At 41.6% G+C, this 23984-nt stretch overlaps 2 protein-coding genes across 24 annotated transcripts in view; one reads left to right on the top strand and one right to left on the bottom strand.

The window, feature by feature from the left end:
* SYNPO2 (synaptopodin 2) overlaps positions 1–23984 on the bottom strand; it is a 204459-nt gene that overhangs the window by 74894 nt on the left and 105581 nt on the right. The window lies entirely within an intron of this gene.
* The window catches only part of LOC147371216 (uncharacterized), a 360632-nt gene that overhangs the window by 231626 nt on the left and 105022 nt on the right, over positions 1–23984 (top strand). For 18 of the 22 annotated variants that reach the window (XR_015165984.1, XR_015165987.1, XR_015165982.1 and 15 more), the window contains one exon: positions 17951–18101. The exons of 3 other annotated variants lie outside the window; for them this stretch is intronic. Coding sequence is in view for 9 of the 19 variants with exons in the window: in XM_086407300.1 (XP_086263426.1) it covers positions 17951–18101 (151 nt within the window). In the remaining 10 variants the exon portion in view is untranslated. Of the gene's footprint in view, positions 1–16954; positions 17023–17950; positions 18102–23984 lie in introns of those variants that run through there. One more of the 22 variants, XM_086407307.1, reaches the window with a different exon arrangement.

Here is a 23984-nt window from a genome sequence, read left to right as displayed (position 1 = left end):
ACACACTATGTCTAACCCTCACAACAACCCTGAGAGGCTATTAAGTCTGCTTTGCAGAAGAAGAAACTAAGTCTCTGAGGGGTTAAGTGGTTTGCCCAGGATCACACTGTCAGGAAGTAGCCAGCATCTCACTGAACTTATCATTTCAACCAGAATCTGTCTTCTTCATCCTCTGCTACAAGTTAGAAGGAAAGAAATGAAGGAAGGAAAGAGGGAGAAAGGAAAGGAAGAACATAAAGTTAAAAATATCCGAATTTTGCCCATTGGAATAGTACTTCACAGACTCCCGGAGGAGTAAGAGATTGAAGAAAACTTAACACAGCCCATCCTCTCCTTTACACACAGAGAATAACTGAGACCAGAGAGGTTAAGATCCCTAGTCAAGGTTGCACAGCCTGTGACACAGTGAAGACTAAGGCAGACCTTAAGGACCCTGACTCCAGTTCCCAAGTTGCTCTTTCTGTAAGATGTAAATTTGAAGCCAGAACTAAAACATTAAGATGTTTAAAAGAGGACAGCAATTCATAGATATATAAGCTTGTTTGCTTATTTAAACTTTTGCTTATTAAAATCCTCTGGCTACTAAGAAGCAAGAGTTTTAATTGCTATAAGTTTTCTTGAGTAATTTTTTCATCTCCAATATAATATCTAAAATATACAAAATAGCATAATTTTATTTTGTTGTTTCACCAAAAAGGAAATATGCTTTTTAAATGTCATTTGTTACTTAGCAGTCATAACAGTGCAAATAGTGAATGCTTCACCTGCTAAATGCATACTTCTGAACAGCACAAAGGCAGCAAAGTTTAGAATACGATCAAGCCAGTGAGATGTGAGTATTAAAAATCTCTCTCTATATAGGGCAAAGTTCAGGACCGTGTCATTCCACCCAATTAGCTGATATATACTTAAGGAAAAATGTGTTTAGCAAGCGTCATCAGTTGAGCAAATCCTAGATGACTCCGAAATCTAAAAAGCAGCTCTGTGTACTTTCACAGTGTCGTGTCAACACCCCCAACCAACCTTCTCTCAGAATCTCAACACTGTCTCCTTCAGGAAGCTTTCCTCTTCTTCCTGAATTCTTTCCATCCTCCCCCAAAGGGAAATGCATCCTGGCAGGAATCTGGGACATCTAAGATCCTAGGAATAAGGGAAAGGGGGTTGCCTCTGAGAGAGAACTATAAAATCAGCAGCAACAGATGAGAACAGGAATTTTCAGAGTTACTTTAGATAAATGAACTGAAAACGGACAAGAGCAGCCTAATGGAAAGAATTACCATTATCGAAAGAAAGAAAGTGTCTTTCTGAATAGGATGTCCAGCTACAGAAGTTAGAAAAGGGAAGGAGGTAAACAGTGCCCATAAAAGTACTGCCCAGAGGAGAAGGTACCCAGATGGAGGTCTTGATCCTCCAATACCAGGTGCATCGAACTGTGGACGTGAGTACAGCAGGTGCCCACAGTTGCGTCTTTCAACTCTTTGTTCTGATTCCACACACAAAGCCATTTTGTCATAATAATGTGGTTTCTAAGGGAAGATACAGCACTGGCCGGGAGAGGCAAGTATTCAGGCTTCTTGTCAATGTGCTTTAACCTCCCTCTAAAGGAAGAAATCAGAATTCTAGCTTACCCTCGGACTTCTTGGTCTTTTAGGAACATGAGTCAGTATCCCCAGAGTGCATTACTGCTTCAACAGTGACAAGAACTGTTTTTAGAATTTGGATAATTGATGGTCAGGCCCTGGACTATGTGAAATTTACAAAGATCAGGCCACCTTTTGTCAGTCTGTCAGTCCAATTTTCCCTACCTCAATATACCTTCTTTTAAATTTCAGTTAGAATTAATTGATTTCGTCTCTTACCCACTGGATAGACATTCATTTCTCTCTCTCCCTTAGGGCATATCTTATGCCTAATATTATATTTACTTTTACTGTAAGACAGTATATCTCATTGAGAGAAGGTATTGTTTTGTTTATTCAATTGCTGTTTTCAGTGTCAGTATAGAAATGAGTAAGATATAGAGGATTCTATATACTCAAGTAGGGGTAACAGACAGAAAAACAAGTTATACATATGGCAAAGCAATAATAAAAGTATGTATAAAGAACTCATTTGTTCTTTAGAGATGCAACAAGAGGGAGAGATGAACAATGCTGGAAAGCCTCCCTGGAGGAGGTGATGTCTGAATTGGATTGTGGAAAATAAATAAAACTTCACCCAAAAGATCAGAAGGGGGAAGAATATTCAAAACAAAAGGGAAACTATATGCAAAGGCAAAAAAAAAAAAAAAAAAGTGTGAAATGACTTGAGAACCAAATCACAGCTCAGTATTGAGAAAGTGTGAAGTGAAGTCACTCAGATCCAAGCCTGAGGCTGGATGGGTGGAGAGAGAATGAAAGATTCATGTATTCCCCGGGGTGGAGTTTGTACTTTACATTGCAGATGACAGAAGCTAGCAGAGGCTTTCCATTACAGAAAAGACTGCATCAGATTTGTATTTTAAAAGATATCTTTAGTACCAGTGTGGACAAGGGAATGAAGACAGGTAAGACAGAAAACAGCAAGATCAGATATATAAATAGAGGAATCCTCGTCATTCAGTCCCTCAGTCATGTCTGACTCTTTGCAACCCCATGAACTGCAGCACACCAGGCTTCCCTGTCCTTCACCATCTCCCAGAGCTTGCTCAAACTCATGTCCATTGACTCGGTGATGCCATCCAACCATCTCGTCCTCTGTCGTCCCCTTCTCCTGCCTTCAATCTTTCACAACATCAGGGTCTTTAATGAGGCAGCTCTTTGCATCAGGTGGCCAAATAGATAGCGTTAAACTAGTTAAACAAGGAGGCTATTAGACAGAGGTGGCTCTAATGCTGTAGCTGCCAATGTAAGCAAGCCAAAACCTAAGTCTAAAGGTTACAAAATCAAAATGCTAAGGCCAAGCAATCACAAACACCCAAGTAGGCTTTACATTACAGCCCATCTATAATTTCCTTTCTTTGCTTCTGCACCTTTTCTATTTGTCTTTCCCCTATCTCCTGTTGGAGGCAGTGCTGCTAACTTCAGGTGTGGCACTGCCCAACTGGAATCTGCAAATGCTCAGATAAACTCTTGAAATTTTCAATATACCTGAGTTTACCTTTTAACAATAGGTAGCAGATAGAGAAATGATAAAGAGATAAACTAAGAGATTATTATATAGAGAGAAAATAAGAAGGCATTTGGAAAAGTTCAGGCTAGTACTGGCCAATCAGTTCAATTCAGTTCAGTCGCTCAGTCGTGTCTGACTCTTTGCAACCCCATGAATCGCAGCACGCCAGGCCTCCCTGTCCATCACCAACTCCTGGAGTTCACTCAGACTCACGTCCATTGAGTCAGTGATGCCATCCAGCCATCTCATCCTCTGTTGTCCCCTTCTCCTCCTGCTCCCAATCCCTCCCAGCATCAGAGTCTTTTCCAATGAGTCAACTCTTCCCATGAGGTGGCCAAAGTACTGGAGTTTCAGCTTTAGCATCATTCCTTCCAAAGAAATCCCAGGGCTGATCTCCACTGGCCAATAGAAATATATAAAACACAGACATAGGCCACATGTCACACATATAACTTTAAATTTTCTAGTGTCCACGTTAAAACATAAAAAGAAACAGTGAAATGTTTTAATATATATATTTATTCCAATATATATAAAATATCCTTTCAACATGTAATCAGTGTAAAAATGATTAATGAAGTAGTTTTGCTTTTCATTCTGTTTTTGTACCCTGGTGTGTATTTTATATTCATGCACGAATGCATGCTCTGTCACTTCAGTCATCTCGGACTCTTTGTGACCCTATGGACTGTAGCCCTCCAGGCTCCTCCATCTAGCAGATTCTACAGGCAAGAATACTGGAGTATTGCCATCCCCTCCTCCAGGGTATCTTCCCCACGCAGGGATAGAACCCATGTCTCCTGCATCTCCTGCATTGCAAGTGGATTCTTTACCCGCTGAGCCACTTGGGAAGCCCATTTTATACTTACAGTGCATCTCAATTCAAACTAGCCATAATTCATGTATTCAATAGTCACACATGGCTGATGACTACCATATTGGACAGCACAGGTTCCGACAATACATGATGAGGCAGTGACTCTTGTGGGAATGAGAAAGACAGGATACATTTATAATATTCTTATGAATTTGACAGGAATTAGGGACTTATTACTTTGCCAACAAAGGTCCGTCTAGTCAAGGCTATGGTTTTTCCTGTGGTCATGTATGGATGTGAGAGTTGGACTGTGAAGAAGGCTGAGCGCTGAAGAATTGATGCTTTTGAACTGTGGTGTTGGAGAAGACTCTTGAGAGTCCCTTGGACTGCAAGGAGATCCAACCAGTCCATTCTGAAGGAGATCAGCCCTGGGATTTCTTTGGAGGGAATGATGCTAAAGCTGAAAGTCCAGTACTTTGGCCACCTCATGCGAAGAGTTGACTCATTGGAAAAGACTCTGATGCTGGGAGGGATTGGGGGCAGGAGGAGAAGGGGACGACAGAGGATGAGATGGCTGGATGGCATCACTGACTCGATGGACGTGAGTCTGAGTGAACTCTGGGAGTTGGTGATGGACAGGGAGGCCTTGGCGTGCTGCGATTCATGGGGTTGCAAAGAGTCGGACACGACTGAGCAACCGAACTGAACTGAACTGAACTGAGGGACTTATTTATGTCAATAATGAGACAATAGTTGAATATAAAGTTTTCTAATTTGGAAAATCTTGCTGGATGACAATGCCATCAGTCAAGTAAAGGAAGCAAGTTAAGGAAACTAAGACAATGGATTTGTTTGGGACTTATGAATTTGGGATGTGTCTTGCCTAGTGGGCAGAGTAATGCCAATAACCTACATTATATGTTTCTGTGTTTCAAACACTCTTGTAAGGGCTTTTTGTATACAAATTCATTTAATCCTCAGAACAGCACTAAAAGATAGATACTCCCACTGTCCCCCACATTGCAAATGAGAAAACTGGGGTATCGAGAGAATAAGTCACTTGGCCCAGGTCTCATTGTTATCAGATAGCAAATGAGAGAGGAAAGATTTAAACCCAGGCAGTCTGGCTCCAGGGTCAAAAGTTACATAACACATCGCACAGCTGCTCTCAAAACAGGGCCGACAGAATCAGACAAGTCTGCATCTAGATAACTCCTTGTATACATCATCGGTTTTCTCATCTATGAAAAGAGAATGATAGGCCTAACCCATGCGGTTATCAAGAGGAATGACTGACACAATCTATATAAAGTGTTCCTCATAGCAATAGGTATACAACAAGAAGTAAACAGTATTAATAGTTGCTGTTATCATTATATACATTGCACTTGGAGCTTAATGCAGACTTCAAGTTGAGATATCTATTTCCCTTCAAGTACCTAACTTGGGATGTGGTCTGAGTTCTGTCTTTAAAAATAAACAACAAAAAAAGGACTTTGATTCATTACAAAGACTCATTTAAAGAACTTTACAGATGAGAGCTAAAGGCTGGAATCATCCTGCAACAATAGCTAAAACAATCACAGGCATTTAGATCATGAGACAGCACTGCTGAGTGTTCATAGCAAGTAGATCCTATGGAGAATTGCATTGGAAGTAAAAGTATTGCTTGTACCCTCAAGAAATCTAGAAGAATAGATTGAATACATTATGAGAACACATTTGTTTGTGTGCATTTTTATTAGTTAGTGATAAAACAATCAATATAAATTATTTATGATACAGGGATCTATGGTTACTTGGTTAAAAATTCCAGACAATTTAATCATAAGATCTAGGTTTATCACATCTCCCATCAGGATAATCTCATTCTTGTATGGGCAGGCATTTGGATAAACAAAAGACAAAATTAAATTAACTAAATAACCAAAAGCCATAAACAAAAGACATCTTGCTCTACAATGCCTGGCATTTTAAACTTCAGATTTCCAATACATTCATATTAATTACACGCCATTTCCTGCCAAGCTTACAGTCATGTGACCTAAGTTAGCACTGTAATTAGCTTTTGCCTCTTACAAAACACTCTGCTTTTTTTTTTTTTTTTTTTCCCTCTAGCTGATGAGCTGCTGGGTGCAGAACCTCTTGAATAGTTTTAAAGAAAACTTTGGCAATCAATCAGCGCTCAGACTTTCATGATCCCCCAGTTCACATGTTGAGTCGAGTGCTCATACTGATGCATCCAATCCATTGTCATTCCATCCCTCAGCTCTCTACATTCCTTTAGGTGATAGGCCTCCTCTTTCATATCAGGACTAAACCAAAAACACACTTTAATGCTCTGAATGCCAAGCTCATGTGATTCTTCTCATCTCAGGTTCTGTCCGGAGGCCCTCCTAGGAAACCTCTCCATGACAAGATGTTCAAGTGGGCCACATACCTTGCTTGCCCAACAGGCACAGGAGATGAGTAACAAGTGTGTTTATAGATTTTGTGGTGCTCCAGCTGTCTTCTGCTAAAATTGGTATATTTTTGGCTATCTGCTTCATCCTCTGAGTAGTTCAAACATCACCAGGGCCCAGTGGTCTGAGGATGCCACATTTAGATTCTTTGTAGGTATAAAACAATTTGTCAGATGGTTGCCTAATATGGTGGCAGTAACTGACCCAGAGACCTCCAAAAGAACTAAATGTTCAACAGCAATAAAAAGGGAACATTAATTAGGTCAGGGACCGTGCATGGGACTGGAGATCAGCCAGTCAGGCTTTAGACTGTCTCTCCCCCAACTTGCTGGGTAAGAAGAGTAGGTAAAGCATGAACTCATGCCATCCCTTCAGGAATCAAACTTGCTAATAGAATGTATTTTCAACCCATTGAAGACAGACATTCATTTGAGAATCCTTTACAATTTAGAAAATTCAGAATAATATTTCAAATGCAAAAAGCACCTATATATATGAAGAAGTGAAGTGAAGTCGCTCAGTCGTGTCCAACTCTTTGCAACCCCATGGACTATAGCCTACAAGGCTCCTCTGTCCATGGAATTTTCCAGGCAAGAGTACTGGACGGTTGCCATTTCCTTGTCCAGGGGATCTTCCTGACCCAGGGGTCGAACCCAGGTCTCCTGCATTGCAGGCAGATGCTTTACTGTCTGAGCCACCAGGGAAGCCCATACATATGTGTGTGTATATATACACATATATATATGTATATGTATGGAGGAAAAATGTGGGGAGGAGGAAGAATGTGGAGAGGAAGAGAAGACCCTGGAAGCAGTTAAACAGGTTCCCAACAGACATCTAAGAACAGAGTATGAGGCTGTGGGTTATGTATAGGATGAAATCTTTGTCACAGGAGTATAGGCCAAGAAATCTGTCTGCTAAGAGAACTGTGCTTGAAGAGCAAATGGAGGAGGGAGGGGGGCTGCTGGCCTACACACAACTATGCAGCAAGTGGATGGGTCCAAGAGTTGAGTGGAAAGTTGTTTGAAGATGTCAGAATTTCATGCAGACGTGTTAACAAGCTGCACTTGATGATCTGATCCAATGGACTATGTTCTTCCTCTGAATTTTAAACCAACTGAAATCAAGAGACTTCATAAAATGAAGCAAATTTGTCTAAAAAAGTTTCCAAGTAAATTTAAATCCCCTAAAATTATGTTTCTCTACAATGGCCAACCGCACACACTCTATTGTGTTTCCTATTTCATTTCTACCTTGTAAAGGACTTTTTCCTTTTAAAAAGAACACACATACCCACACCCACACCCCATCCCACCCCGTCCCTACATACTACACACTTGGCTTCCTGCCTTCAGTCTCTTCCTTCTTTAATTAATTCTGCAAATCAGTGTCAAAGGATTAATAAATATTTATCTCAAGTTGCTTTACTATTCAAGGACTAACACTGACTTCCCATTAATTCTCAGATCTACTGTACTTGGTTTTAGTAGTTATCTTAATAAAATAAGCCTAGCTTTGCCTGACTACCTGCCCGGGGTCCAGAGTAGAAGATACTTTCTCTATGATCACAGCCAGAGTAGAGCCTCTAAATAAAACCACCAGACGATGCCTCAGATCTGAGTAGCGAGAGAAGCTGCAACCATGAAGAGGAGTCAGGATACAAAAACTGGAGTGTGTGCATGCTAAGTCATGTCCAATTCTTTGTGACCCCATGGACTGTAGCCCACCAGGCTCCTCTGTCCATGGGATCCTCTGGGCAAGAATACTGGACTGGGTTGCCATGCCCTCCTCCAGGGGATCTTCCAGACCCAGGGATCGAACCTGCGTCTCTTTTGTCTCCTGCATTGGCAGGCAAGTTCTTTACCACTAGCGCCACTTGGGAAGCCCAAAAACTGGAGGGCAGTGAAGAAAACTCTGTAAGTGAGGGGCTTAGAGACAGGCTTGGAAGGTGGACAGGAACTTCTGAGACAGGCTAGAGTTCCAAACCTAAGACCTAATAGCAAGTCCAATCTAAGTCTTCACTTACCATACAGGCAAGATGCCCACAGATGCCACAGTCTGACCCCCATCCTGTGGCCCCATCTCTTGACACAGTTCTGCCTCACTAGGCTCCTTCCTCCAGCCTAGAGTGTGGTCACAGTGAAGCTCTCCCAATACTTAGAACATGCCAGGCTTTTGCGGGACTCTACACCTTTGCACATGCTACTAACTCTGGAGTGAATTCCCATGAATTCTTTTTTGTTGAACTTCATTAAATGCTGTCTTTTCCTTCTTTTTTATTCTTCTATTCTGTCCTTGCTCAGCCAAGCTCTTTTCTGCTTCACAACAACTGTACACACTATTTCTGCCTAGAAAACATGTACATGCTATTTCTTCCCTTCTCTCTTTGTGTGGCTAACACCTTCCCATCCTTTGGTTGTTGGCTAATATCAGAACTGACATCCTCCCAGCCCCTTTCCCTGGAAGCACAGTTGTTAGAGCCACCAGGAGCCTCCAATCTGGCTCAACTCAAGTGCCCTTCAGAGTTCCCTGCAAAGGTCAATGGCTGAGGAGCCTCAACAGCAACATGTTTCTTTCTCTCTCTCCATTCTCACTCCTCTCTCCTCTTCTTTAATTCTCTCTCCCAAAGTCTAATCGCTTCAGTTGTAAGGGTTTCCAAACCTTGACAGAAGGTTCAACTTTGATTAAAATTTCTCTAGAAGATCACTCACCTGTTGTAGATTATGAACAGTAGGTCTTGCATTTCCCTTCCTTGATTAAAAGTAAATAAATAAGGTGGTCACACCAAAAGGAGTCACTGAATGAGGCCAGAAATGGCTTTGGGAATAGAATTTGAAGCCATGGAATCAGTGATCTTACCTGCATAATTTTATGTTTACACACAAGGTAGCTGATTTGGAAAGATATCTTAGCCTGGGCTGGACTGAGTCCCAAGCTACGTTAGCCTAGCGCTCTTGCCAAAAGACCCTGAATACATTTGAAAGTCACAGTTCCCCCATCTCAGCCCCTCTGTTTATCCTTAGTGAGTCTATTTGTTTGGTTTTGGCCTGCCCCTCCCTGTGGCAGAGAGAGGTCCGGGGTCACATCTGTTTTGTTCACCACTGTGTCCCTAACTTCTGATACAATACTTGATTCATAATCATGCCCTGCAGTCATGTGCCAAATAAGGGACTGAACAAGTTTCTTACCTATTTTTTCAAGATTAAGCAAAAAATGTTAATTCCTAGGTAGAGCGCGGCCCCCCCACCCCTTTTCTTGGGCAGCTATTGGTTGTTGCCTCTAAGCACCCACCACATTGTATATACTACTCTTATAGAGCACGGGATCAAACATTTTCTGAGACTCTATCACATGCACTGTGGCAGGGACTATTTATACATATTTCTCCTTTCATTCTTTCAACAATTTTAAGAGATAGTACTTTTTTCCAGATTTACAGATGAAGAAACAGGCCCAAAAAATCCAAGTCACACAACCTATAATAGGTGTCAAAGCCTAGACCCAAAGCTAGGACCCCTTCCCTCTTTTGCAAAACCCCTTTCCATTAGATCATGCTGTCATACAGTTGGAAGCTTGATATCATAATTATCTGTTTGCTGGTTCGTACCACCCCTGGAAGCCAAGACCATTCATATAAACATGTTTATGTCCACAGCACTGACCCATGCCATACTTAACATCAGAGTTAAAGAATATATGAATGAATGAATTTGGTTCTGTCTACTGATGGAAAGAGGACTTCTGTGGCCTCAAGGCTTGCTCTCCGAGACTGCTGCTAATACTGAGCACACACTCTCCGGAGGGCTTCTGCCCAGGCCTGAACACAAGTTTGATCTCCTCCACCAAGTCCCTGAGCCTTAATCCAACCCCTTGTTTCTTCTGTCTCCACCACAAGATTCCCCAGCCCTGAGTGCATCTGACTTCCTTCTGCCTCGTGGGGTATTTCTATCTTAGTGATCAGCACAGCACCACAGAGGCATGGCCACATGACACACTCCTTTGTTACTTGGAACATAAACACTTTTGCTTTATTTGCAGCTGAAGTCACTGCTACCAGGAGTTGTCAGTCAGTCCACAAGGTGAGCCCATGACTCTGACAAATTCTTTTGGGAAATCAAAAATAGCATGCGCTCTGTCTTCAGATTCTTTCGGGCTTGATAGGGAGATATGATCACACACGAAACAATTAGAGAATGGTGCAAACAAGTTTAGAGTCATAGGCCAATTTGAGTCACAGTTTGAGGTCCTGACTGTCAGTCTTAATCTTGCCAGAACCTTAGCTCTTCTCCACTGCACTCCAAAACTCTCTGCACATGCTGTTCAGTCCCCCAGAAGTTGACAGTATCATCCCCAGGTTGGGCACAGGGTCTCACAGGCATAATCATGACCCACGGCCTGATGCTTTCAAATGTATTCAGTCTTCTGGCAAGAGCACCAGGCTAACACAGCTTGAGACTCAGCCCAGACTAGGCTAAGATGCCTTTCCAAATCAGCTGCCTCGTGTGTAAACATAAAATTTTGTAGGTAAGATCACCAGTTTCAGGAATTCAAATACATTTCCAAAGCCTCATTATGACCTAATTCAGTGACTCCTTTTCGTGTGACCACCTTATTCATTTTTTAAAAAGCAATTTTTTTTATTTATTTACATATTGGTGTGCTTGGTCTTCATTGCTGTGCAGGCTTTTCTCTGGTTGAGGCAAGCAGGGGCTACTCTGTTGCAGCACGGGCTTCTCAGCGTGGTAGCTCCTCTTGTGGAGCGTGGGCTCTAGGGCAAGAGGTTCAGTAGTTGGCGTTTCCAGGCTCTAGAGCACAGGCTCGGTAGTTGTGGTGTATGGAGTTAGATGCCCCATGACATGAGGGGTCTTCCTGGACCAGGGTTTGAACCTGTGTCTCCTGCATTGACAGGCAGATTCTTCACCACTGAACAACCAAGGAAGCCCTTATTCATTTTTTTTTAATCAATAAAGGCAAACTATGAGACTTGCTGCTTATCATCCATACCAGTTGAGTGACCTTTAATCACGCTGAACCAGTTGAGAGAACTTTAATCAAAGTTGAGCCTTCTGTGAAAGTCTAGAGACCTTTAAGACTGAAGTTACTAAACTTTAGGAGGAAGAATAAAAAAGAGAAGAGAAAGAAGAAGAAGAGGGAGGTGTACATTGCCTTTTGAAGCTCCTCAGCCACTGCCTCTTGCAGAGAAGGGCACCTGAGCAGAGGCAAAACAGAGGCTCCTATAGCTCTGACATCTGTGCTTCCAGGGAAAAGGGCTGGGGAGTCTGGATCCGCAGCTCTTCATTTTAATGTTAACTGAATCCCTTCCTTCTGCCAAAATGAAAGGTACAGTCATTTATTAATTTACAAATAGAAGTCCAAATTCTTACAGATTTTCTTCAGAATAACTTATAAATACAGAAACAATCCTTGGCGCTTTCCTAAAAGAAATTCTGGATGCACTCTCTAAAACGTCAGTTAGAAATAAAACAGAATCCAAATGTCCCACCTTGTAGAGTCCAAGCAATTCCTATTTTTAGAAAGAGGTGTCAGCCAACCTGCTGTATAAGGCTGTGCTAGGAGCCTTGGCTTTTAGGGAAGTTCCCTGCTCTTGCCTCCAACAGGGTTGTTTCATTTCACTTATATGCCTCTCCATTAACACCTTCCTCCCATCTCCAGGGAGAATGAGCTTCCTATTTGGCCTAAAAGTGCTCTTAAAAACATGACAGTGTACAAAATGAAAAGCTAAACACAAAACCAAAACAGAAAAAATAATAATAAGACACAGGTGCACATGTATCTAAATTCATGTTAGAAATATTGACAGACAAATAAAATTTATACAATATTTTCTCTAGTTGCTCAAATAAACAGGATGAAAATAGCTTTTAGCTCATAAAATTGAGTTTGAAAATCAAGGCTATGTGTGCATAGTACCAAATGCATTCTATTTTATTTGCATTTGGACTCAGATTCCCCCATTTAGTAGCTTGTATGAACTTGGGGAAAATAATGATAATTCTAGCTAATACATATTGAGCAACTATTACACGTCAGGCACTGAGATAGTTATTTTCCATGTTATATAACTTTTCTATGTCACTTTCCTTTTCTGTAGAGTTATGATGATAATATAGTCCTTATATGTTTTTATAAATATAGAAAAACATGAAAAAAAAAACCTAGAGATGCAATAAGTGACTATAAAAATAACTATTTTAAAAATTAAAATGGAATGTAGCAATACCACTGCTAGTATATTTAAACAGCCACCTAATTCTTTGTCTGTTCTTAGATGCATCAGTATTAAGAAAAGAGTCTAAAAGCAATGGTTCTGGTACATATTGGATATTTTAATAATCTGAAAAAAAGTCAAACTAGAAATAACTAAGACAACATTATCTTTGAATCAAAGTGAAATTCTAAAGAGTGAAAAGCATATTATTTGATTTCTTTTCCTTGATGTTTTTTGAGTGGGTTTGTCTATGTTCTGAGAGAAAGGCAATTTTATCATAGTTCTAGAAGAAGGACTTAGACCTTAGTTCTCCATCTGTTCTACCTTTATTAACTTGTTCTGTGAACTTGATCCAGTCCATTAACTTTTACACTCATCCATTTGGATATCTATGATTAACTCATTAGAGATTATTTATTTGTAATTTCACCTAGAACAATGATAAGGATAATGAGATACCTAAAAAAGACTTTGTCTTGGCATAATTCAGCGAAACTGTGGTGGTTTTACTGCGTGAGACATAGCACACAGTGCACCACACATGAATGGGTTAAGAGCACCCCACTGGAATTTTTGGCCCTTTCAGAGATGTTGGTAGGGGAAGTTGTTGGAAGCTTTATGGGAAATGTCAATAGCATGCTGAGTAACATTGTGTTTCCTGGTTCCTCTGATCCAGCCAGGGCATTTATTTAACGGCTAGATGAGATGGAAAAAGGAAGAGCATGTACAACAGTCAGCCTGAAATAGCCTGTGGAACGATGTGGAGGTAGAGTTGCTGGCCAAAATCCCTCTCAGTAAGGGACTGGTCTCTGCTGCCCACGGTGGCTCAGCCCAGTTCTAACCCTAGCCCACTCATATACTGAACACAGTAGAAGTGGCCACGTGTGCCTGCTATCTCCTCTCAAACCTGGGACAGGCCAGCAGTGTTTCCCTTACACACCTTTGATACAATTAATGCCAGTTGAGATCAAAGTCAAGTTTCTGAGCTACTTTTAAAAACACACTAGGTCTAAGAAAGATAAAAGGCCATCATTTTTTCAGATCTCATCCTTGGTGACTTTGATCAGATACTATCTCCCAACAGATAAACCTATTATGGTTGAAATCTGATTTTCAACACTCTGAGTGACCTTGCAGAATGTGTGATAACCTATAAGACACTCTTGGCACTTCCCATTTGAGTTGACATTTTTAGATACATTGAACTTTACTATCTTTGGTTCATAAAAAGCTAAGCTGGTAGAAAATGGCAAACTGTGCTGTACATTTATGGCTATGGTCTCCATGTGACGGTTAGGAAAGAAATGAAAATACAAGTGTCAGTAAATGTGGCCTAGAGACAAGAACATTCTGTCTGCCTATTGATATGGGAAAGGGGTACAGGGTTGGGGAACATGGGTGAATTTAAAAATAAATCTTAGCATGTAAAAGGATTTCAAACTGTCAAAATGAAGGTCACTGATGCTGAGTTGGGTTTGTTTTTTTTTTTAATTGGAGTATAATTGCTTTACAATGTTGTATTTTCTGCTGTGCAACAGAGTGAATGAGCGACAACTGGACGTACACCCTCTTCCTCTGGAGCCTCCCTCCCACCCCGCCCCGCCCCTCTAGGTCATCACAGAGCCCCGAACTCAGCGTCCCCGCTCTGTCTGTCTGACACATGGTAACGGATAAGTGTCAGTGCCACTCTCTCAACTTGTCCCACCCTGCCTTCCAAGTGGGAACTTCTGAATGTAACGTGGAATGGCAGGCTGGAAGAAAAAAAAAACTTTCTTTCATGGAGTCATACACTTGTTTGTTGAGTTTCTCAATTTAGTTCAATGGAAGTCCAAGGAAAACCCAGCATTTTCAGATGAACAACATCAAATTAAGATTGCTGAACAACTTGTCACATTGGAGGAGCTGACCTACTTCTTTTGCTCTTAACTTCATGAAGGGCTACGGAATTATGTAGTAAATGGCGGTGTTCGTGAGAAATACAGCTGAGCAACCTGACATAACCATAAAGGCAGGCAACTGCGGATGGCGCAGAACAGAATTTGATCCTAGGTCAGGGAGAATGTAAGGTCACTGAACCAAGCTCTGCATAGGGTCCAGCCCAGCCAGCAGATGTTACAACAAGACACTTCTGGATGCCTAATCCACATTCAGTAAATACTTGTTGATTAATTAATTGACTTACTGATTGACAAAATGGTCTCTAGGGATGCCAGGTTGGATGACTAGGCTTTGACATTAACTCTATTAATATGTCAGAGGCTTAAGCAGGTCTCAACATTTTCCTGCCTCAGAATTCTCATGTCTACAATACAGAGATAATCACCTGCTCACAGGGGTTACAGGAAAGAAGAGAAGATGGGAAAAAGGCGAGATTATTGTTGAAACCTGAGGCACCCCTCTCCAGTTGAGAGGTGCCAGCACCAGATACTGCAGGGAATCAGCTTAACAGCTCTGCTGTCAATCTCCTGAAAGGAGAGACAGAGGGCGAGTCCTGTTCCAGGAGCACGAGGCATAGCCAGGCGCATGAAGCAGGGTTGAAGGACTGGCAGAAGCCAAGGAATGTTGAGCAGACAAGCAGGATCAGCTTGAAAATCTCTGGGAAGAAATCTCAGGGATGTTCTCCTCTAAAAACCTTCCCCCAAAGCCCGCTCCTGCTCTATCCTATTAGAGAAGAAGCTCTCAAACCTAAGTGTCTGTACATGAGGATCACCCTGGGATACTTGTTTTTATCAGATTGCCCAGTCCTACCCCTAGAGATTCTAAACCATCACATTTCAACTGGACCCCAGAAATCTGCATTTTAGCAAGGACTCCAGGTATTCCTGTAGCAGGTGGTCTAGAGCCATAATTAGAGAAGGACTGACCTAAAGGGAACCCACCCAGCTGTGTACTTCTTAATGACAGTGCCAGCACCCGTGATGACACGAAGATGCCATTGGGTCTCATATCCAAACATGCTAATTTTGGATTTCTTGGTGTACCAAGGACTAATATCATTCAGAAAACATTCTCTGAGAACCCATTGTGTGAAAAGCATTGAACAGCATAAGAACAATCATGTGCACAGGTAATTTCAAAACCAGGCTGACTTTGATAGAATCAGCAAGTCCTTAATAGGAAACCTGAAGACAAGAAGGAGTCCTTCTAAATGCTGGGATCTAAGAAAGCACCTTGGAAATGGTGCCATCTAAGGTGAAGCTGGAAGGAAGATAGGGCTGCATCTGGTATGAAGAAAGGCACCTCAGGCAGAGGGAGAGGTTTAAACAAAGGCAGGGATGCCTCAGAATCCAGAGCGTTGGCATGTGCCTGGCCTGTGGAGTGTGAGATGGAGACAGAAAGCAGATTAGGAAAAAGGCTACAAGGGTGGGCTGTGACCATACCTCAGAGAGCTCCAAACAACAGGATGCAGTTTGATTTTTGTCCTGACGCGATATATGTAGGATTTTGAGAAGGGTAGCTAAAAAGGATGTTTCATTCATTTAATTTAATAGGTAACACAATGTTTAACTTAAACAGTATTCTTTTTTTTAAAATTGAAGTATAGTTGAAGTTTTACATGCCGGGAAGTGCAGCCAAAAATTTTTTTTGGTTTCATCCATGGCACAGCAGGAAAGAATGCAGTGTAGCAGATGTGGGTTGATCCCTGGGTTGGGAAGATACCCTAGAGAAGGGAATGGCACCCCACTCCAGTATTCTTGCCTGGAAAATCCCATAGACAGAGGAGCCTGGCGGGCTACAGTCCATGGGGTCACAAAGAATCAGACATGACTTAGTGATTAAACAACAACAACAAAATAGTTGAATTATGAGGTTGTGTTAATTTCTGCTATACAGCAAAGTGATTCGGTTAGACTAAATATAAATTCCTTTTTATATTTTTTCCCATTATGGTTTATCACAGAATAATGAATATAGTTCCCTGAGCTGTAGAGTAGGACCTTGTATATCTATTAAACAATATTCTTAGCAGTTAATATATCCATGGGGCACAGAATTTTAAAGGAACAAGATGGTACATAAATGTAAAATTTCCCTTCCTTCCACCCCTGTGCCCCTGCCGTTTATTCTGGAAGCAACTAATGCTACCTATTTCTTTTGTATAGAGACAACTGTTTGGTAAAATAGATAATGTCCCAATACTGGTTTGATAGTAGTGGAGAAGAGAAAGATTAATGACAGAGACACCAGTTTGGCAATCACTGCAAAAGTCCAGGTGATGAAATGAGGCATTAAGTAGAGTAGTTACTCTGAATATAAGAGACTCTAAAAAGACATTTCATCATTCTTTACTTCCATCCAATGTTTAGAAATGGCACGGTAGGAGTCGAAGATGACTGAAATTTTGTCTTGAGACTTGAGGAATGGTAAGGAGGGGAAGCTATTTTGTGACAAGGAGATGGGGAGGCTGTGTGGGAAAGATGAACCCTGTTTTGGAAATTTTTGTTCATGAAATGACAAATATTCCATTAGCCCGTGAGCTACATAGCTTGGAAGAGAAATATATACCCGGAAGTCAAGGGCATAGAGCTGGTAGTTAAAGCTATGGTATCAGATGAGCTTGAAAGAGGAAGATAAAAGGGGTATGGAGGACTAAAACACTTCCACATTTAAGGGGAGAGTAGAAGAAACCAGCTGAACAGGGACTGAGGAGGACCTGCATTACTGAGTCCTGGGGGAGAAAGAGTTTAAAGGGGAGAGGCATGGATTTCTGGCTAATACCTCACTGTGGGAACAGAGATATGATGCAGTAAGGAGAAGCACTGAAAAGAAATCCGTGGACAACCTGGTGATGAGCAGATTACTGATGAGCTTTAAAGGATAATTGCTGAAGAGTGGTGAGGGGGGAATCATGCAAGGGAGAGAGTGAAGGGAGGCAAAGGTGCAGGGGCCTTGTGAAGACCTTTCTCTCAAGAAATCTACTATGAATGGAGGGAGAGAGGAAAGGACCCGGGGAAAGGGAATAAAGCAAAGAAAGGACTTTTTTTTTTTTCCTGCAAGTGTAGTGGAAAAGGTTGACGAGAAAAGAGTGGAGTTAGGAAGATATTTAATGGAGCAAGATTGCTATTAGAGATCAAAGGGGAAAAACTGAAATGAAGGGAGGAAAACTGAGGAGTTGACACCTTATCACCTCAGCCCTCTCAAGAAAGAAGCTGAGCTTACCTGCCATGGTTGAGGGAGTATTTTGGAGGTTTGCTCCCTCACCATCAGTCTCAAAAGAGTTGTGCTGAAAGTACATTTGGTCTCTGAATAATCTTGGAAATGTATTCAGGAACTATCATGTTCTTTCTGTAGCCCATAAAGAAGAGCAGAGCAAGGGACACAGCATTCCTTCCAGATGGGCTTCGGGAGACAACCACAGGGCTCTGTTAAGCACTGATATTGGAAAGAGAATGCAAACAGCAACTGCAACATGTCTATTAACATCCTATGAAACTACCAAAAGGTACGCACAATTTATGGGGGAGACGTGGGAGATTTGAGTGGAGTCAGTATGCCTCCCAGTGATTTGGGTCAGTGCAGACGCTTCCCCAGAATTCATAATCGGTGATTCTCCAAGGACAGAACACAATGCCTTCCTCCTTCTCTCCTCCCTTTCCTTGTAAGCCTCCTTCCTTTATCTTCACTTGCTCACCCTGGATTTACTCCCAGAATACCAAAGAAAGGCAGAGAAGCAGCATTTCTGCTCAGGTTAAAAACAGTTATAATAAGGACATATTAGTTGTGAAAAACTGTGTCCTCCAAGAGGATCACAAGGACCTGCAAACATATCCTGATTTTGTTCCCAGGTTAATATATTTGAGTTTAGCTTGTTTTGTTTTTATGCTGTCCTAGTCCTTTCTTCTTCTTTATTTTTGTAATAACACTCCAATTTTAAATCTCCCTCATATGAGTGGCTTATATTGTGCCTGCCTCAAGCAATTATATAAGAAAATTATGTAAGTACATTTAAAGTTAGACATTTATTCCTTCATTTTAAAATTTGATATGACTCTCAGGGAGTGTTTCTTATTGTTTACAGATTATTTCCTGAATTCCAATAGAGCAGTGTATATGTAAAACCCACATTGTCCGTTTCCTTCTTAGGCAGCGTATTAGTTGGTTAAAGCACACTTCTAAGGCTATACTGCCCTCAAGTGGTCTGGCTTGGGAACAAACAATTATTTTTTTTCTGGATGGAAACTTTCTAACCAGACTTGTCTGACTTAATAGTAACTTCTGACCAGAAAAACAACAACAAAAATTATTGTATGCCAAGTCTGAAGAGTATGAGGGAAAAGGAAGATTTTATTTCCCAATGTTCTCTCAAAAGGTATAGAGTAAAAAGTACAATAGCAAGAACCACAAGCTTGTTTTGTGAATTTTAGAGTAACTGTCTGCACACGTGTGGCCACAGGGATGCAGCTGTGGGATATGAGTTGAACTGGCTCCGTTAGGCCTTTGGGGACAATCTTCAGCTTCTCAAGGGCAACCCCCTCATCAGAACTCATGACATCATGTTCCACAACCGAGGACACACAGTTGTTTGGAAAGAATGCATTCAGGGAAAACATCCAACTTTTCCCCATGTGGCCAAGACTCAAAAAGGAGGCCAACAATTAGGGTGGTTACATTAATCACAGGATGGCTTGTGGAGGAGGGTACTGCTGTGGAGGGCCTATAATGGTAGCTCTGTGGGGACTCTGTTCTAATTGGCCACCATCAGGGCCCTCTAATGCCTATGGTTAGCTTCCCACGTTGTTGGTGGGAAAAGGAAGAGACCACCCTCAAAGGGATGAGCAGACTCAGGCTGCGTGGGGCTGTTCTGGGCTGGACTGAAGAGGCAGGTCGGTTGGGGGCATTTGGCCACTCAGCTGAGAGCCCCTCCTGGAGGGGGACAGCTAAAGATGCACGTGTGCTGTCCCTTGTGGTTTCTGGGTTTTGGGGTGATTTCTGTTAATCGTGAAAATCCTTCAATGATGGATGATTTCTGAGTGGGAAAACACTAGTTCTCATACGCTGCTCTTCGGCTGGGCACAGAGATGAACTGGGCTGGTCCAGTGAGTAGAAACGAGCTCTTAATTCATCTGTTATCTGGTGCTATGGGAAAGAATGCTGAGCTTTGTAACGTGGGATCTAGCATCAGTTCTGCACACCAGTTATTTGACCATGAGAGACTCACTTAAACCTTCCGGGCTCAGGTTCCTCATCTGCAAACTGTGACATTAGCTCAGGTTAGTGGTTTAAAGACTGCTACGTGGGTGTGCCCACAGGCTACTGCCAGGATGCAGAATCCTTTCCCCTCCTTCTTTAGGCAATAGCAAGCCCACTTGGATTCGCTTTATAAGTCTAAATTTGAAAACCACTGGATTAGATGGTCTGTGCGTCTTTCCTTTCCAGCTACATTATTCTGTGGTCAGGACAGGTAATCTGAGCGGTGATGGTGACACTCGCTGGTGACGTTCTTTTTCTTCTTAAGTGAAATCATATATGGCTCTCAGTCCAAATGCTTCCCTATAAAATGAGTCCCATCTGATTCTGGCATTCTAGGATGACACCAAGTGTGTGTGCTGGAAGAGGGGAGAAGAGGAAGAGGTGTGAACCACTGCGATCCCACAGCTCCTGGGGGACAGAGGCCAGGGAAGGAACTGGGCAGAGCTCACCAAGCAAACACCAGTCTAGGAGTGTGGGCATGTGAAAGTGTGGTTATACTCTATCAGGAAAATCAGCCAGAAAATGGAAGATCACGGCTAAGGAATGCTCTGAAAAAAATACTAGGGAGCATAGACAGAATGACAAATTTTTAAGGAAAATGATATATTAATATATATATATACATATCATATATATTATATATAAGATATAATTGCAGCTTTTTTCTCAGGAGGATATAAGGTCTGAATGGGCCCCCAAAGAAAAATACACTAAAAAGAACTTAAAATTTCTGGAAATGGAAGGTTTTAATACACTACACCTGTGTCTCATTCCTAGTAGGAGCCATCACTAATAAAATTCATAAGACTTGTTTTCATCCAGGAAGCTTTCCCTTTAAGGTCACTTAAAAGCAGAATAGAACATAAAATGTGTACAGTTTTATTTCTCAATCACTGAAAGTTTTTTCCCTCTGTAGTGTTTAAGTTGAGATCATACAAGTATGGATGAATAATAGCTGGGCTTCAATCCCCTCTCTTGATAACATGTGATACAGATTAAGTACCCGACCAAAGGACTCAGCATCATGAAATAGCCACTGTTCTAGTTCAAGTAGGCCGAGTAAATGCAGAACAATTTTCTTTTCCACTTTGTGTTTTCATATTGGCATCTGTCATTTTATGAAGAGATTATAATTTATGAAATTGCTCAAACTGTAGTTCATAGTTACATGAACTTTTGAGGCCTGATTTGTATGGCCCTCAATAGATTTCTCTATTGGTGTACCCCATTATTGTGCTGAAAATATCGTACAGATAGTGAATGTACACCCAGTGAACAAATATGTACAGAGCACATATTACAGGAAAAGCACTGAAGTAAACAATATGGGGATGCAAAGATGGGCCAGACACAGTCCTTGCCCACAAAGTGCATACATTCTAGTAAAAAGTGATGTGTGTAAACAACCACAAAATAAGAAAGTAAATAGTTGACTACTAGACACACGTGTAGTAATATGTACTTCTGATATAGAGTTAAAGGTGGGATTTTAGGTAGTTTTTTCAGGAAAGGGTTTATGGAGCAAACTTTTGGTCCAGGCCTTAGGTGCACATAAAATTTAGGTAGAGGTGGGAAGAGAGACTGTGGCAGACGGGAGTGACAGGAACAAAGCTACGGAGCTGGGAAAGCGCGGCCAGCGTTGAGCGGCCAGGGTTGAGCGGACAGTGAGGCTGGCAGAAGGCTGCTGCTGCAGGGGATGAGGGGGCCAGGGGTGAGGAGCAGCAGACAAGTCTTGACAGGATGCTGGAATTATATTGGAGAGGCAGTTTTATTTCTGCTGAGGGGAGGGAGGAGTTTTATGGCTGCAAGCACAGAAACAATGCACAGAATATTTAAAAGGGAAAGTGACCAATCCAAAATAGCCTCTGGAAGACTCTCAAGTTAGCCCAGGTATAAAATGGTGGAAGTTTGACTTAGAGTGATGGCATTGGAAATGTTGTGTGAAAGTGTGCGTGGTGGGAAGTAGTACTGGAAAAAATGCAATTCAGTTCAAAGTCACTGCCAGGGTGAAACAATAAGTTGGACAAAATGAAAAAAGTTATAGTCCTACACATAAAAACATTATAGGCACCTTTCAGTGGATGGGCTAAATGTGTGTGTGTGTGGTGTCGTGTCTGGAGTAATTAGTGTGATATATTTGTACCCATAATTAGCCATAAAGTCCTGCCATCGTTTTCCAAAGTAAAAGAACATTCTTTTAAAGTTAAAGTGAAGAAACATAATCAGGAAGCAGGGAGAAGTGGTTGGGTACTCATAATCATTACTTTGTAAAGAGGGTTGAGTATTTTTCCATTTTAGCAAGTCATTAGAACAAGTGGAAAATCTATTGGAAGACAGATACAGTCTGTAAACAGAACAAGATAATGTACATTTCCTTACAAATGGTCTGTAGTTCTTTTCTTGTTAAAAAAAAATGAGTATTACACCCAATTCTTTTGTATTTTACTTCCCTGTTTACCATGCTAGGGAAAATGTCATATTTTATGTCAGGTGTAACTAGACAATTGGAGTAAATGACTGTCTATAATTATAAAAATTAAAATGGTAACAAGATGCAGTCATTGAATTAATTCAACAACTGCAGGTTGAATACTTGTTCTGAAGGCAACTTTGGGCTAAATTTTCAGGGAACTGAAATAAAAGAAACTCAGCTCATTCATAAAAAGGCTTGAAATTTAGTTGACTAAATCTGACTAAAGAGTAAGAGGAAACTAAAAATCAATAAATCATCATATTATAGGCCCCTGATGTTATTCAGGAATTCATCTGGAGAATTTAGAAAATTCCCAACCCTCAAATTCCACAACAGCATATAACTCCCATGAAATACTCATGTAGCAACAACTTGACATCACAGAGGTATGCTGGACAACAATGGGGCTGGATTCCTGGGCTCACTCACTTGGCTAGTGACCCACTACCTCAAACCAGCTTTGCAGAACTCCTGAATGGAAGTCTTTGCAAGGTTGCAAACAGCAATACCATGAACCTTCGGGATTAATTGAAATGTCAAAACTGGGACTGTAGCACTACACAGGGTCAAGTACTGTACAGCAAGAAGCCTGTCCAAAAGGGACTGAAAGAACAAAGGCATCCTTAGAACAGAGTTGGCTTCTCAGAAAATGTGGGCTTGTGTTGAGAATGAGTCATGTTCAGGATTGGTAGAAATGAGAGAAGAATGGGGAAGGGAAACATCCCAGCATCTGGCCTTGCCTGACTTCTTGCTTCTGGGCTCTTTCTTCTCCATCCTTTGTCTGGATTGGCTTGATCCCACTTACAGGCTTAGCCCCACCTCAACCAGTAGGTCAGGCCTTTGCTTGGGCATGCGTGGTTTCAGCAGCTCTGACAGTGGGCAGCAGGCCTATTATTAAGTGATAGGTGCCACAGCAGGCACTTTATTTAATCATCATACCAAATCTGTAAAATATTGTTTTCCCAAGTGCCCTGGTAGCTCAGATGATAAAGAGTCTGCCTGCAATGCGGGAGACCTGAGTCGATCCCTGGGTCGAGAAGATCTCCTGGAGAAGCAAATGGCAACCCATTTGCAACTAACACACAAATATATAAAGAAATCAAGGCTCACAGAAGTTAAGCTAAGAAACTTGTTCAGGATCATAAATCTGGTGGCAGGAGAAGAAAATTCAAGTCCAGAATCGTTGACTGTGGTAGATTGCCTCTCAGGCTCTGAAACACATATTCCTAGCCTTGGGTGTCAGAGGCACAAGAATGGGTTACTTGCTGGTAGGCTTTCCTTGGGTGACTCAGTTTTGACAAGCTTCTGCCTTGTTCTACAGAAACAATCCTGTAACTATATTCCTGCTGGCCTTACTCTTTGTGACTTACCAGCTCTTCTGCAATGGGAGTCTCTTCTTGCCTTTTTCATACATCCTCCTTTTCCCAGGATGGAAATCTTGTTTCACTTGAATGTTTGGACTCTACCACCAGTTAATAGCTATCCCTAGAACTGTCTGTATAACTAGGTTTCTCAGAATGGTTGTCTTGGATTCTGCATATCTGTCTGTCATCCATATACTAGTCCATCCCCACCCTTGAAGTCTGGCTCTTTCTGAAAGGAACTGCTTGCCCCAGACTATCCCCAGTCTTCTGTTCTCATATCTGTCCCAAACTCCATTCT

Source organism: Bos grunniens, chromosome 6 (assembly GCF_055505025.1).
Source record: "Bos grunniens cultivar Pamir isolate PY7600 chromosome 6, Bosgru_T2T1.0, whole genome shotgun sequence".
Taxonomy (NCBI): Eukaryota; Metazoa; Chordata; class Mammalia; order Artiodactyla; family Bovidae; genus Bos; species Bos grunniens.
Note: the sequence above shows the minus strand (reverse complement) of the source record. Positions and strands in the feature narration are given on the sequence as shown.